The sequence below is a fragment of the Phoenix dactylifera genome, chromosome 16 (genome assembly GCF_051530095.1).
Source record: "Phoenix dactylifera cultivar Ajwa chromosome 16, Ajwa_hap1_PhDact_Kaust_v1.1, whole genome shotgun sequence".
Taxonomy (NCBI): Eukaryota; Viridiplantae; Streptophyta; class Magnoliopsida; order Arecales; family Arecaceae; genus Phoenix; species Phoenix dactylifera.
The window spans coordinates 21,145,032-21,161,471 of record NC_143205.1 but is presented as its reverse complement, the minus strand read 5'-3'; the positions used below and the strand labels follow the sequence as shown (position 1 = coordinate 21,161,471).

At 43.2% G+C, this 16,440-nt stretch overlaps 2 protein-coding genes across 2 annotated transcripts; both read right to left on the bottom strand.

Moving 5' to 3' along the window:
- Positions 1-6,424: 6,424 nt before the first annotated feature.
- Positions 6,425-10,031, bottom strand: LOC103705553 (wall-associated receptor kinase 2-like). The gene is made up of 3 exons (XM_008789313.6): positions 9,137-10,031; positions 8,503-8,649; positions 6,425-8,007 (listed from the first exon to the last, which is right to left on the bottom strand). Exons 1-3 carry the CDS (start codon positions 10,029-10,031, stop codon positions 6,794-6,796), a joined length of 2,256 nt encoding a protein of 751 aa, XP_008787535.4. The 3' UTR covers positions 6,425-6,793.
- Positions 10,032-11,860: 1,829 nt separating this feature from the next.
- On the bottom strand, positions 11,861-15,177 carry LOC103705554 (tubulin beta-7 chain). Its single transcript, XM_008789314.6, has 3 exons — positions 14,465-15,177; positions 14,101-14,370; positions 11,861-12,767 (listed from the first exon to the last, which is right to left on the bottom strand). The coding sequence occupies exons 1-3, from the start codon at positions 14,856-14,858 to the stop codon at positions 12,094-12,096; spliced, it is 1,338 nt and encodes a 445-aa protein (XP_008787536.2). The 5' UTR covers positions 14,859-15,177; the 3' UTR covers positions 11,861-12,093.
- Positions 15,178-16,440: the final 1,263 nt, after the last annotated feature.

Genomic DNA, 16,440 nt, shown 5'->3' with positions numbered 1-16,440 from the left:
CTTAACATGCAGACGGGCGCATAAAATTTCTATATGGAAGTAAATCTGCATAGAAGTTTATATGCGGGCACCTGCACTTCAAAGTCGAACGAAGGAAGCCGTCGGGGGTATTTGCACGGAACCTAAATTCCCATACCACGTGAACAGTAACAAAAAAAAAAAAAAAGAGAAATGGAAGAGTTAAGAAGATAGGATCCGGGCCTCCGGGTTTCTTCAAGGAACCGCCCTCCAGGAATTTAATTCAAGGATAATAATTAGCATGTCACTTCATGGGACTATTGGTTCCTCAATCCTCATATATTCTCATCTCCATTAATTATGGAGATGATTACCATCCTCAACTCCTTCCTCATTAAGAGGATTATAAATATCTCAACAACCTGATAACAATAAGAAAAATAAAAGGGAGCGCTTATTCAAATCCACGCAACCTCGTGGTTTATTTTTAACCCCATGCCAGTTGGAGAGGTTATGCAGCCTGTCAGTTACGGAGATGAAGTAGGGTAGTCACGCTACAGTATTGACTGCATCCACATGTACAGTGAGCAACTTGCGCACATCGGCGATGTCCTCCGCCCTTGCTGCTGTCCGCCTCGCATGCCACGGCCTGGAGGATGATGGATGGGCGGAGCGGTAGAGCAGTTGAGCAGGCATCTGTTCGATGAAATGCTCGAGAGAGACGAGAGCAAGCATGGGCATGCATGATCAAAGGTCCTTATCGCTACCGGGGCTCGCTGTTGTATGCTCCATGGAGACTTGGGGTAAGTGGGTCCTTGGCGTGGTTATGCTACAAAAGAAGAAAAAGAGCCTTCCTTCTTTTTCCTCTCAATTCTCGATGAAGGCATTTGGAATGTGATTTGTGAAATTAAAGCATCGCATCAATGTCATGCATTAATTTTACAGATCTTCCTGTGGCATAATATTTTTTTGGCTCCACCTCCTTGATTGTCAATTAACAAGATCAAGATTCACCATCTCAGTATCAAATCCTATACTGATACCATTCTATTACCATATCGATAGGGCTGAAATCGATAGAATACTAGCCTATCCATATCCATATTTATTTTGTTTGATAAATGCAAATACGAATATGGATATTAGACGGATGGAAAATTTCATACCCATATTTATTTTAAATAGACACAGATACAAATTGGATATCGAAAATATGGATATAAATCGGATAATTAAACTTTATGATTATTAAATCAAAAATATTACTAAGTGGTTGATAAATCAAGTTAATAGTATGTTAATGTGGTCATTTATTTTTCTTAAAAGTTTATCAGGGTTATATAAAATTAAATAAGGTTACAAATAGAGTTGGATATTCGGAAACGGATCGGATAGTTGTCTATGCATATCCATATTCATTTTTCTTTAATAGATATGAATACAGATATGGATACGGATATAAGTAAAGTGCTCAAATTTTTATCCATATCTAGATAGGTTCGAATACAAAAATGAATTCGGACGGATATTGTGGTACGAGATTATGTACCGCTTCGACACCGATATGATGCGGTATGTCCAGTATAGTGACCGGCATGACGAAGCTAAAATGCGATATCGTCTCAATGCCCTCGTTCAGACTCATAAACATTACCCTCATGTTGTCCTCAACCAATGCATTCTGGTACTTGGGTGCTGAATCATTCATATTACTCCCCACCTCGGCAAACTCCATCTCATCTGAGCCTCCCCAGTGCTCGTTGTCCGGCCCTTGAGGTACTAACTAACATGTATGTATTTTCAGTGGATTTTTGTCCTACACTTCAAGCGAGGCTATCAATCTCCATGCGCCTGTCTACACAGTCCACGACAACTTTATTACAACTGCTACTTATTCCCTACATCTCCCCCAAATCTATAGCGGTGTCTTTAAGGGCCTCCATTCTCCACTCGAACTCATAAACAAGCTAATCCATATTAACAAAATGGTGCTTGTCCCTTTGGAAAAGGGGATCTTTACACGTCTTCTTTGTCTGAAAATGGGAATGATTTGCTTCACCAGCACATTGAGATTGACTGTCTTCATGAATCAATTTGATGGATTGTACCTTCTCCTGCAGGCACCAGTTCATTCAATCAATGAAGCTGCAGTCGGTTCTGATGATTATGCCGGTGATTCGGTAGATGAGTCAGTTGGTTCGGATTGCTTTGCCTAATGAAGAATGGGAGAAGAGGAATAGTGAGCTCAGAGTTCAGTCCACATATTGCATTTCAGGTAGCCTCCCTCTCTCTCCTTTTGCTACAGGTCGAGGTGAGCTCGTACAGATGCTGCTTTCTATATAGATTTGGTGTTTTGCAATATTTTGATATCTCTGAAATGATGATCTCCTTAATTGAGAATCCACCCTCATTTTGAGCTGGACGCGAATCAGCACTTACTGATGCAAGAATGACACCGGGCTCACTTCAATGCCTACCCACCAAAGATGAGGAAGTTGTTGAAGTCCGGATGCAGCTTGGACTCCCCAAAAAACGTCGTGTTCAAATAGTTCCAACCATTTTTGAATCTCCATTTTCACTTGACAAGAAACAATTCCGGAAAAAATCTGACTTGGAAGGGAGGCTAGACTAATTGAGTTGCTTGACCGGACGGAGGGGATCTGTAGCGAGCCCTAGGAATTGGCACCGGACTTTGTCCACTAAGGATGATACTCCGAGTTCTCATTCTGAGTTTCCCACGAATCCACAATTGAAGATATGAAGGAATGGACCGAGTTGTTGGACGAAGATAAGAAAGAAGGGATGAAGGTACACTCTCTTGCATGTTCGAGTTCTTTCTGGAGGATCTGAGTTTGTGGATCACTCGAATAAATGCAGTAATTCGTGAGAATAAGGTATTCTATAATTATAGTAGATTAATACCAAATCTGTACAAGAAGCTATTGCTTCTTAATCGTAAAATACTTGCGCAAATATCTATATCAAATAAGAATTGTTGAAACCTGACTCACCCCTGTCTTTCCTATTTCTCCTCGTGTTTTTGGTTGTGTTTGCTTTGTTCACAGGCTGCTTTCTAAATTGAGTTGTATCGCTCCACACCGAGAAGAGGTATGTGTACCTCCAGCAACAACAAGAATGGAACCATAGGCTCCTATGCTGGGAGCATTTCGGGGTATAGGTCTAACCACCTCAACTCCCCGTTTCTGGCATGCTATAGTTCTTATAGTTAGTCTCTCGACGACGGGAATGGGAGATTACCGGTAAGCCAGATGCTTCGCGAACCACTCCTTCCTTGGCTGACTTTTATTAACATAAAATCGAGTGCCAGCACGTAGCTGTGCTTTCAGCAAGAATTTCACCATTGGGAGCCGGTGCCTTTCGAAGCACTTTCACGTGTGAACCGAAGTCGTCTTGCGTCACTCGTTCCCTACAGAGACCTACCTATAGTGACGTCAAAGTACCAGTGACCATGACGGTTTGGTTAGGCTTGTTTTGCAGAATATCTAAGAAAACCAGCTTCACGAACTCTCATAGAGAGCTGCAGAGACGTCAGTCCAAGATTTCAAAACACCGGCATCCATGCAATCGCATGCCTCGAAGATCGTATAATTTATAAACTTCGCAACAAAGATTCGAACGATTAGGTGATTTTTGAAACATTCTTTTCCTGAACCAAGAGTTCCGCTTGCACCGTCAGGCCTGCCATCCGACCGGGACAGACTATCGGCGCGGGCGACCATCTCTTCTTTTGATATGCTTATAACGGATACGGATGCAATGATCCTCTTTCTCGTCGCCGTTTGGGTGTCCCTTAATGGGCGCCTTTCTGGAGAGCATTCCATTTCACTCTAGATCTGGTATGTAACGTCGCGTAGAAAATTATAACAAAGGTGATAACGAACCGTCTAAGAGATTCACTCGAGTGGAAGGTCATCTCTAATGTAAGTATATTAAAACTGCCATTATAAGTGCAAAATAGATTTTATGTATGAAAAAAAAGGGAAAAAACTTAATTTATAGTTTGAACTAGTTGCGGGATCTGAAGCCGCGCGGGATCAGAGTACATATTTAAATACTTTTTGTCAACAACAGCCTATACAAAATCAACATTCTCGAGTTTATCTGTAATTTTAAAATATACTAGGATTTTATATGTAAAAAATTATGAAAAACCTTTTAGCTTTAGTTTGAGGTAAATGCGGGCGCTGGAAACTAGAGGTGGTAATCGGATCAGGTCGGACATAAACGGATCGGGTCAGATGCAGGTCGGGTCAGAAAATCATAAACTTAAACCTGACCTGTTTATTAAACAAGTCATGAATTACAACCTATCATGTTTAATAAACAGGTAACCCGACCCGACCCGTTTAACCTGTTTAATAAATATGTAGTCTGTTTGCCCAACCCGACCTGACCTGTTTAACCTATTTAGCCCAACCCATCCTGACCCGACTTGTTTAACCTGTATTTAGAGAACAAACCAAGAACAAACACATAGAACTTCACAAAAATTCCACAATTTCTTCCTCGTGGACCATATCTGCTACTCCTAATGCAAAGACCAAACATTACTGTAAATAACAAGAAGAAAATAGAAGAGGCCGATCTTTTCCGGAAGGGACACCGTGCTTCCCTCGTCCTCCCCATCGAGGAGCTTATCGGCACTCTTCGCCCCACTATCGCCGTCATCCATCTTCCTTTCACTAACCCCTTTCTTGATCTCGTCCCCAACCAACCCTCTGACCTTGCCCTCGCCCTCCAGAAACCTGATCTCCTCCCTCGGCTCGGCGGATGTGTTCACCGAGTTCTCATTCACCGGAGGTGCCTTGTTCCTCGGTGCCCTCCTCCTCCTTGCAATGGTCGGCCTCTCGGCCTGGACTATCGGGTTCGCCTGCGCTCGCCCCTTCCGCACTCCGCTATGGAGCTCCGGCATCCTTCATCCATCCAACCTCATGCTGGAAAAACTCTATATCTCCCGGATTTTCGAAACCCTATTTCGCCGACGAGGAAGAGAAGAAATTCGGAGAGACTCGAGCGACGAGAGTGCCAATCGGGCGCCGCGATGGGTTCCGATCGAAGATTCGATGATAAAAAAACGATTCGATGGTCTCTTTGGAAGAATCAGGGGGCTAGGATTCCCGTGCGGGGGGGAGCCTTCAAGGGTTTGCAGGTGATGATGAACAGAGGAAAAGGGAAAATTGTGGCCGTGACTCGTAAGGGATACGAAAATATTTATAGGTTAAACGGGTCAGACATCTAAAATATGTATCCAACCCAATTAATAAATAGGTTAAACAGGTCAATCTGTTTACGTCCTGAATCTATTTAGGCCAAACTCAAACCTGTTTGTGACAGGTCAAACAGGGGTCGGATTGGCGGGTCGGGCTATATTTTGCCACTTTTACTGGAAAACGCTAGTGGCCCAAAGAACGCATAAACAGTTTTTGCCGGGAACCCCTTGTACGGAGTCATCAGTACATCTTATCCTTTGGACGTTACTAACCTTACAAACGGAGGCGCGCATAAAATTTCCTTGCGGACGGTTGTACGCATAGAACTTTACATGCGGACTTCCGCACCTCAAAGTCAGACAAAGGAATCGTGGGAGGGGCAATGGTTGGGCATTGATCTGCGTCCCTGTGTGCGGCGAGCGGCTTGCCCAATCCTTCGGCGGCCCCGCCGGATCTCCGGTGAACTCCTCCGCCCTTGCCGCTGCCCTCCTCGTGGGACGCGGACTGGAGAGACGAGGATGGATGTGGGAAGAGTGGTAGAGTAGTTGAGCAGGATGACTGTTCGATGAAATGCTCGAGAGAGAGGAGTGCAAAGAAGTCGCGAGCATGAGGCATGTCCTGGATCAAGTTCCGCAGCTGTGGCGCGTTGGGTAAGTGACTCTTTCGCGTGGGTATAGTAGCAAGGTACAAAAATAAAGGGTCAGCATAATTGGTGAACGGCAACGGAAAGCCTTTCCTTCAATTTTTTTAATTTCAGTTCTTGTTGAAGACATTTGGAGTGGATGGTTTATGATATATAATTCTTCTTTTGGCTTTCTCAAAATTTTGTTTGCTAAACTGTTTACTGCTCTATAAACTTTGCCGAGTGTTCTTCATGGGAATAAAACAATAGCAACTTATACAATCTGAGTAAAAACACTTCAATATAATCCTCATGAAAAGGTTCAATCTAATTCTACTCAGCCTCGTCAACTTCCCCCTTCATAGTCTGACATCAACTTATGTAAGCTTTGAAAGTGTGGCGGTTCACACACTTTGATGGCGGAAGCATCAAAGTTCTATAATCACTCTAATTGATATAATGGGAGAGAGCAGGAGAGGGTAGATGGACTCTAACACTAAGATTACTTTGTTTCATTAGTTCTTCTTACTTTCTTATACGATGAACCATTACATGGCTTTACATAACAGCATAGTGACTCTTGATATATCCCTTACATAAATGTATTAGAACATTTAAGAGACAACTATATTGATATTTACATAGAATTCTAAAAGACACCCTTTTGGGAACACTAAAGATACATCATGAATACTAGCATTGGATTGTTTATAGACTCCAGGGAACATCATGTAGAAACTTTGAGAGACATGACTACTTGGAAACTTTAAAGACTTTCATGACTATTTCACTTCATTAGATCACAACCCATATGGCTCTTGCCATGATACTTGACATATGCTATTTACTTGATGACTCTTTGACTATACCACATAGGATGCCTTGTAGGATACCATGTAGGTTGACTGAACCGAGATGATTGCTAAATTTGGTCTAATATCCAACAAATCATTCATTCATATTCCTCTCTGCCCCTGTGAAATCATCTTGGTTGCTCTACTAGTGACAACATGAACTCTTTCTCTAGACTGTACTGACTAGTCGTACCGCTGGCATTGCCTTCAACTTGTATCTTCCTTGGCAAGCCTGTTGTCATTCCACCATTTTGTGAAACATCGAAATCATGCTTTGATTTTGCGAACCTTCGCATTGTGTCAAGTTTTTGTTCCACCTCCCTCATTGTGGGCCTTTCTTCTCCATTCAATCTCAGGCACAATTCAGTAAGATGAGCAACTATTTCAATATCTTCTTCTCCTCCCTCTTCCGATATGTGGGGGTCTAAAATGTCAAAGAGATGATTCTCTCTTAATGAACAAATGAAATCCAAAGTGAGAGTTCCCTCTTGATGTCGACTGTAAGAAATTGGATCCTTCCCAGTTAGCAACTCCAGGAGAATGACTCCAAAGCTATAAACATCACTTTTTTCTGTTAGTTGGCCTGTTTGGTGGTACTGAGGATCCAAGTAACCATATGTTCCCTGAACAGCTGTGGTTACGCAGGTCCGATTAAGAGGAATAGATCTTGAAGCACCAAAATCTGATATCTTTGCGGTATAACTTTCATTAAGTAGTACGTTAGATGACTTGACATCTCTATGGAAAATCGATATCGAAGCCGCAGAGTGCAGATAGGATAGTGCACTTGCAATTTCAGCAGCAATCCTTAGACGATCTTGCCATGATAGAGGAGCAAAGTGATGGCTGTCATGGAGATGGTTGAACAGAGTTCCACCAGAGATAAATTCATATACCAACAAGGGGACTTTGGATTCTAGGCAACATCCAAAGAGCTTAACCACATTCCTATGATTGATTTGAGAAAGAATAACCATCTCATTTATAAATTGATCTAACTCAATCCGATTTGCTATCTTTGACTTCTTGATAGCAACGACGCGTTGGTCTGATAGAATTCCTTTATAAACAGTGCCATGGCCTCCTTTACCAACAACACGAGCTCTATCGAAATTGTTGGTCGCCTTTTCTAGCTCTTCTAGTGTGAAGATTTTCATCCTCTCAACAAGAGTTTCATCGGAAGAGACGAGCTGTTGTAATAGCAAACCCTTGTTTTCGTGAAAGAACCTTTTCTTTCTTTTCTTTGCATTTCTTTCCTTCAATCCTCTCCAAATCAGAACACTAGATCCAAGAAGAAGAATAATGCCTGCTCCAACACCTCCAGCTGTTATAAGAATTGTGCCTGCCAAGATATGTTACAACTTATAATGACATACTGCAACATTTTGGATGGCAAGCAATAGACAAATGAAGATCAGACAGGCAGGAGACAGAAGTAGGAAAGAATAAATAAGCTTCCATTAGTTATATGATCCTCTCGAGTTTCTATGTCTACTCCATCCAGTTTTGAATCAGCCATCACCATATCCATGTAGGTGGATCTCTTCTATTTCTAAGGAGAAATCGAACAGATGGTGGGCCCACTCTAATTCTAACTATGTCTAGTTCATAAGTAAGAATCTCGTGAATGAATGGTGGATGATTTAACTAGATAGAACTGGACATACATAGGATTTAGATAATCCAAAATTGAGCACCATGCATATATTTTGATGTTGCCAGCATGCTATATCTATCTATTGTGCAACGTATAGTCATTTTTTTTTTCTGTGTGAATTGGTGATTCGGAAAAAATATATCAATTCTGAGATAGTTAGGTGTAGAAGAGAGAGCACACCTAAAACTGATTTATCTCTGATGCAGCCTGCTTCTATCAGAGCATTTCCGTGGGTGCCTTCTGGACATTTGCAGGTGTAGCTCCCGAGGGAATTCAGACAGGTTCCATAGCATGGATACTGCTCCGGAAGCTCGCACTCGTTTACATCTACAATAAAAACAGCTTTATAAGAAGAAGAAGGCATGCTTTGAAGCAAAATTTAGAATTACGAGAAGTTGAGTCTCTCGGCAATAAATTGGTGATTTGGTGGGGGATTTCATGACTCCCTCCACTTTTAGAGAGAGAAAGAGAGAGCGAGAGAGCTTGAGTCCACTCCAATTCAAGTGGTTTAATATCTTGGATAGATTAACTCGCAGATCAATAATTCCAGATAAAATAATCATCAGTAAAGTTATTTAATTTATACAAAAGTTTAGAAACTCAACTATAAGAATTCACATGCTTGCGCGTGAAAATTAAACAAAAGCTGCGTGCATAAAGACTCATAAATAATGATTATACATAGTTTCTGGTCAAGAATAGTTATATATACCTAACCAACATGATATGAAAAGTACTTTGACCGACGTGGTTTGACCGAGTTGGATCGTTGATCCGCCCAAAAAAACTAAGCTGAGTTATTCAATTAAGTTACCTTGGCATCCACCCGTGAGATAGGGATTGCCTTCATAGCCCGCCGAGCAGCTGCAATAATATCCAGGGCCGTTGGGAGAGTCGATACACTCGCTGTGCTCGCGAAGACAAAGGTAAGAAGTGGTGTTAAGCTTGGCTTTCTCGCAGCTCGTGCCTCCTACCGCCCAGTCCAGCGCCACAGGCACCCCGTTCTTATTTCTCTTGTAGAAGTCGAACGATATGATATCAGAGGCCATGAACTGGTACCATGTCTCATCTGCCAAGAAAGAATAGCTGCAAGGATACACCTGGTAGACGCTGGAGTTATTGAACCTGGGATCGATGACAGAATTATAAAAGACGAACCCCTTGGGGATGGAAGTCTGGCAGCAGCCCATGCCATTGCAAGAGCCATTGATGATGCTGCTTATATCGCTGCATGTCGCCAAGCATCCACTGGCGTAGCTCTGTCCGTTGGAGCTTAGAATGTAGGCGAGGGCGTTGCAGCCGATGGTGGTGAATTTGTTGCGGTCGTAGGAGAACTTGAACGGCGTGCCCCTCAAGTCCATCTGGCGAGCTGTGTTGCCCGTGAAGTTGCTGCTGCTGTTGTTGTAGCACGTCCAGCTGATGTACCAGTAGGCATGCGCGAGGCCTTGCGGCACGTCGACATCGATTAGCTCGATCCTGCCACCTAAGAAAGGCTTCGAGCCGTTGCATGTGACCTCGAAACCTTCCATGAAGCAGCCCGGGCCCATTCCGAAGGGGTATGGGATGGAGATATTGCCGCACCTCTCTTCGCAGCCTGGTAAGGAAGTAATCGCTGATGCCACGGCTGCTGTTCCCAGCAGCAGCAGCAGCTGTAGCTGAAGCAAGAACACTGGCATGGATGCCATCCCTCTACTGTTTAAAGATTGCATATGCTGGAAGATATCAGCTCTTTAAACAAAGGTACAAGAAAGAAAAATTCCAAGCACGTGTTAGTTTTAGTTGTATATCTGATAGACATATTGACTCGGAAGAGTTTTTTTTTTTTTTGGATTGCTGACTTTTCTGTAGAACAACTTTGGCTGCTGGTCTAGGTGTCTGAATTGATTTAGGTGTCTGAATTGATTTAGGTGTTTGAATTGTCGACTTTCTTGGCTATCCAATGAGGGAGAAGAGATGCTGATCTTTCTTAGATAATTTCATTAAAAATTGGGTGCTGTTGCACGCGTTTGAATTGACTATAGCTCTGATTTCGTTTTACACTGACCTCTGTCTTGTTCTACAAGCACGTAGTCTTCTTTCACACCTCCTTGTTCTGTTATCAAATTATTACCACCTCCGCTATAATCTGTTAAAGATGAAATCTTATTCTCACCAAAAAAGATGAAGCTTTAGATTCGAATTTTTATTAGGAATAAAAGGTGTTGTTGCCGAATTCGAACTAAGGTAGGAGCGCGGCTCGGACGATACTGAAGTCGGCCGGAAATGGACTGAGTAGGCTTATTGAAGCGTAGGGCGCTGGACTCCTCCGCTGGGTGGCCTGTAAGAAGTCCACTTGATGGAGAATTTAATGCAAAAATAGTTTATTTTGGGTTTTACTGAAGCCTCGTACCTATTGCTCTCCTGACTATGACAAAAAACCTCTTTAAATGTATATTGGCCTATATTACAAGTCCGCATCGGTTATTAATGTGTTCATCAACTAAACCAAAAATGTGCGATTCATTTCCATTGGAGTGGCGAAAGTATCCTTTGAAATTAAAACAAATGAATTGCATTTGTGGGGGAAAAAAATAGGAGAAAGCGACCCATCTTTGCTGAAACAAAAAATTAATTAGAATTTTTATAAAATTCCCTATAAGCGGAGACCGAATTTTGGAAACTCTTATGACCTAATCAAAGATGTCCAGTGAATTGTTGTTCACACTAACCTACCGATCTGGTAGAGAAGCAGTGTTTTACCAGGCGAGCATCTACCAACGCTTTTGTCAAGTTACTACCAACGTTTTGACCTCTAACACGATCCAAGTTAAGATATTAACTTACCTATATAATGTATATAAAAACTTGACCCTTTAATATCTCCATATCAACCAATACTGGTCAATTTTTTTATTATTATATCTTAAATAACTTTTTAGTTAAATATATCAAAATAAATGCATAAAATGGGTAGTTAATTATATTTTTGTCTTATGGACCAATTTAATATATCGAAAATTTTGATGGGCATTAGCAAATTCCTCGGAGGATCACCAAACTATCTTGCTCCGGTGATCTTAAGATCATTGTTTAAGACACAATTTTCTTTTTTTTTTCATTGAGAGAAGAGGAGGGTTAACCTCAACCCAGCCGCCCAGCATGTGGCTAGAATTTGTATCCAGGTTACTGGGTACCACCCTGTCGGTGACTTAACCAATTTAAAAGGATCTTGAAAACTCAACTGTTCCATCTTGGCCCTCATCATGAACATTGCAAATGCTCAATGCTGGCAGGAAACAAACAAAGCAAAAAAAAAAAAAAAATTAGAATACAGGAAGAAGGAAGCCTTGACGAAATGCTAAGTATTAAATGGGGAAAAACTTAGGAAAATAGTTGGGTGCAGCACCCTGTCCCAACCTAAACTTCCCAGTATCTTTAGTGAGCTCCTCTGCATCTAAAGCATAGTTCGATCAGATTCCTGCAGAGTCCAAGATAATTTGCCATGACCACTTGGTTAGCAAGCTTGGCATTCAAAATTTAGATCTGAAACACAAATGCATAAGAAAACAAGAGCATCTTCAGCATCTCTATGCATATTATAATATGAGTAAAGACATCTCAAATGCAAGCCTTATCATCATGGACAGATGATGACAATAACGTAGACACAACTCATCTCTTGGAGGTGGAGGAGCCACCAGTACAGCTAACACCTCTCACTCCATTATTAGAAGCCTAAGCAAAACCTCACAACACCACCAGCAGCAGCATGAATTCGATCACGAAATCAATTTAACTCTCCGGCTCAGCCTCATCGGCATACCCCTCGTCCTCCTCCTCAGCCACCGCATCCTGGTATTGCTGGTATTCCGACACCAGATCGTTCATATTACTCTCCGCTTCAGTGAACTCCATCTCATCCATCCCCTCCCCAGTATACCAATGCAAGAAGGCCTTTCGCCTGAACATGACCGTGAACTGCTCCGAGACACGCTTGAACATCTCCTGTATCGACGTCGAGTTGCCCATGAAGGTCGCCGACATCGACATCCCGATGGGTGGGATGTCGCAGACGCTGGACTTGACGTTGTTCGGGATCCACTCGACGAAGTAGGAGGAGTTCTTGTTCTGGACATTGATCATCTGCTCGTCGACCTCCTTGGTGCTCATCTTGCCGCGGAACATGGCAGAGGCGGTGAGGTAGCGGCCATGGCGGGGGTCGGCGGCGCACATCATGTTCTTGGCGTCCCACATTTGCTGCGTGAGCTCGGGGATGGAGAGGGCTTGGTACTGCTGGGAGCCGCGGGAGGTGAGTGGGGTGAAGCCCACCATGAAGAAGTGGAGACGGGGGAAGGGGATGAGGTTGACAGCGAGCTTTCGGAGGTCGGAGTTCAGCTGGCCGGGGAAGCGGAGGCAGCAGGTGGCGCCGCTCATGGTGTTGGAGATGAGGTGGTTGAGGTCGCCAACTGATATATAAACATGTCATTAGGATGAGCCCCTAACAGAAGAGTTGGGATTGGGCTGTAGTGATCCAAATTTCATGCCAGAAGTGTAGTGTCTTGTGCTTGCTAACCGAGTACAGAGCAGGTCTTTTGACCTTCTATTGTTCGAGCAAAATAGTGAGTCCATATTTATCTGTAGCTTAATCAACATAACAAGAAAGGTTGAAATGGCTTGGAAAAGGCTCACCTCACCCCAAGACAAAAAGCTGGGTCTAGCATAAACACGTAGAGAAAGTTTAGATCTAAATATCTGCAAATAACTAGCGGAAAAATGGCTTGTTAGAGGTGCCGGTCATGGCTCGTGGGTTGAGTCTGGGCTCACTCGTTTTCCTGTTGTCAGCCGCTTACGGTGGGACCCCAAATTGGAAGAGAATGGGAGAGAGAGAGATATTAGGGACAGGGTACGTACGTAGTTTGTCCTCTTTCAACAGCATGCGCAAAAAAAAACTAATATACACCGTAGATACATGCACTGAGCGTATCATATATATATATGACCACTAATATATCAGTTGTCCGCTTGTCCAACATTTTTCTCGGCTAGCGTTCTCCAACTTGTCGATAAAGGTCAAGCCAGTTTCTGAAACAAGCTTAGATCTACCCTCAAGTAAACAAATCACAACCATATTAAAATTTAATTCCTAAACAAATAGGTGGAAAGTCGGAAAGATCCTGAACTGTTATCAAGTTGATCATGTTCAACTTCTGCTCTACGTTTGCTATTTATAAAATCGGCAAAGCCACAGTAACTCAGAAAAGTCACTAACCAAACACTTTGCTTCATTCAATGGTACATTTCGTGATGCCAATTCAAAAGGGAGCAATGACAGCACAACATGCCAGCTAAGTGACTTTTTTAAGTGATTTTTCTTGAGTTACTTAAGTATTTTCCAATAAAATTAGGTATTTATATTTGTCTTCTCGTACCCGATTACACCATTAATTCTTTACCCGTGAGTTATATCTAAATTTACCTATGATTGTAGATTTCCATATAAAAATGGCTGTCAAAATCAACGACTGGGAGATAAGACATAATATATTCCCATGCCCATGATCGAGAAGCTTGGATCATCATCATGCACTCCTAATACTGAAACAATTCATTATGGACAACCTTTGTTTCATTAAGATGCTAGCCTTTCTGATTTCGTTGTTTTCCTGTTAATAGCTGAGATGGCACATATTGTCAGCATAAGGGTAGGTGTGGGTCCGAGCCTGATGGATCCACTGGTAACAGTGCAAGTTGCTATTATTGTAGCCTCTATCCAGAGCAAAGAGAGAGGGAGAGACTCACAGCTGGGGTTGGTGAGCCTGAGGGTACGGAAGCAGATATCATACAAGGCCTCATTGTCCAGCACCATGCACTCGTCGCCATTCTCCACCAATTGGTGCACCGACAGCGTGGCGTTGTACGGCTCCACCACCGTGTCCGAAACCTTCGGCGACGGGAACACCGAGAACGTCAGCATCATCCTGTCCGGGTACTCCTCCCGGATCTTGGATATCAGCAGCGTCCCCATCCCCGATCCCGTCCCTCCCCCCAACGAGTGACATATCTGAAACCCTATTATAACATTGCAACGAATCATTCTCTTCATCACGCATCCTATAACCAGCACAATGTGTGTGTTTGTGTATACGTATATATAAATATATACCTTGGAGGCAATCGCAGTTCTCGACCTCCTTGCGGACGACATCGAGAACGGAGTCGATGAGCTCGGCGCCCTCGGTGTAGTGGCCCTTGGCCCAGTTGTTGCCGGCGCCGTTCTGGCCGAAGACGAAGTTGTCGGGGCGGAAGAGCTGGCCGTAGGGGCCGGTGCGGAGAGCATCCATGGTTCCGGGCTCGAGGTCCATGAGCACGGCACGGGGCACGTACCGGCCGCCGCTGGCCTCATTATAGTAGACGTTCACTCGCTCGAGCTGGAGGTGGGAGTTGCCGTTGTAGTTTCCAGTATTGTCGATGCCGTGCTCGTCGCACACCACCTCCCAGAACTTGCCTCCGATCTGGTTGCCGCATTGGCCTGCTTGGATGTGGAGGATTTCTCTCATATTTGATAACCGATTGGGTGATGGTAGGAAGGAAGGAGGGAAGGCGAAGAGGAGGGGAAGAAAAAGTATGGGATATTGAAACAGAGTTACAGAAATAGAAGAAGAAAACGATGGAGGAGGAGTGAGGGAGGAATGGAGAGGAGGAGAGGAAAAGTATGGGAGAAGTAGCAGGCGAGCCTGCCACGGAGCTTGGGTGTGGGATGGGCCTTTTTTTCCCTTTTTTTTTTCCTTTTCCAGCTTTCTAGAGGGGATTCGATGGATGGAGAGCGACGCTATTTTTGGGAAGCGACAGAAGGGTGGTGGGAAAGAAGGGGTGGTATGTGTTAAAATAGAGCAATAATGTCATACGGTGATTTAATATCCAACGTCATGTCATGGTGAAGAGTAAGCGGGCTGATTAACATGGAACGACGGATTACTGAGTGGTTTAGTAGTTGTACGAATAATATTAAATTAGATATGGGGGACCCCCATGTTTCCACTTTCGTGCCGTGAGGTGGACTCGCCAACGAGAGCATCGAGTGGGGTGAGCTGGCCATGAAAAGAGACAAGTAGGTGCTTCGGCCATGGGTGGTCAGGACTGCACTCATGCCATCGACGTATTGTCTGTGATTACTAAATAACAAATGAAAAATGATATCAGTCTCCTGTCCCATCTCACTGGAATGGGGAAAAACAGGCCTCAGGACCTACCAAGAAAGGCTGTATGAGAAAAGGTATCAAGCTCTTTTGCAACTAGAGCAAGATTTGCAGCTTTATAATTGTAATCAAAAAGGACCCCTGAAGTTTTCATACGAAAGGGATCGCCTATGCCTGATCTTCTAGAGAAATCGCTTGCCAAATGTCTAGGTCTAAATCAACTACCATATCTTGTGGGATTTTTACTGTCTTTATGGATACGTGACTATCCAAGTCAGCAACTCCTGCTGGGAGACGAGAGACTATGCCAAGGGAATAGTAGATTGGTGGTCTCCTTGCACCGTGGCCCGATCTCACCTACAATGCAAGAGTTGATTTTTAACATGATAACGGGATCTTACGATAAGCTATTTGCATACAGTCCTTTGGTGGGTTTTTAATCATTGTTCACGCATCTTCCATTTATAATGAAAGCCATAAATTGATTGATTTGATTTATTGAGCTTACTTTCTGTTCCACTGTTCTCTCACCTGATGCTGTTGTAGGTCCACAGAATGTACATGAACTCCTAATGCGGGCTTGGCACTCATCCAAAGCAGTTGATACAGCCCTGTTACAGATTTTACGTCCACGTTTGTATACGTTCATTCCATCCAGATCTGGAAGCCTTCAGAAAACAGCAATAATGTTGTTTAAGCCTGTAATATGTCGTAATAATGATCTAAGGAATGAGTAGTGCCCAAAAAAATAAAAATAAAAACACCGATCTCAAAACAGGACTTTCCTACTCCAGAAGAATCCAATGGTCTCGTCACAACTTGGAAGAATGGGATGTCATATGTACACGGAACGCTGGGAAGATTGTTTATTTCCATGGGCTCAAGCATTTGAAAATAAAACCATGGGCTCAAGCATTTGAAAATAAAGCCATTATTTATTTCC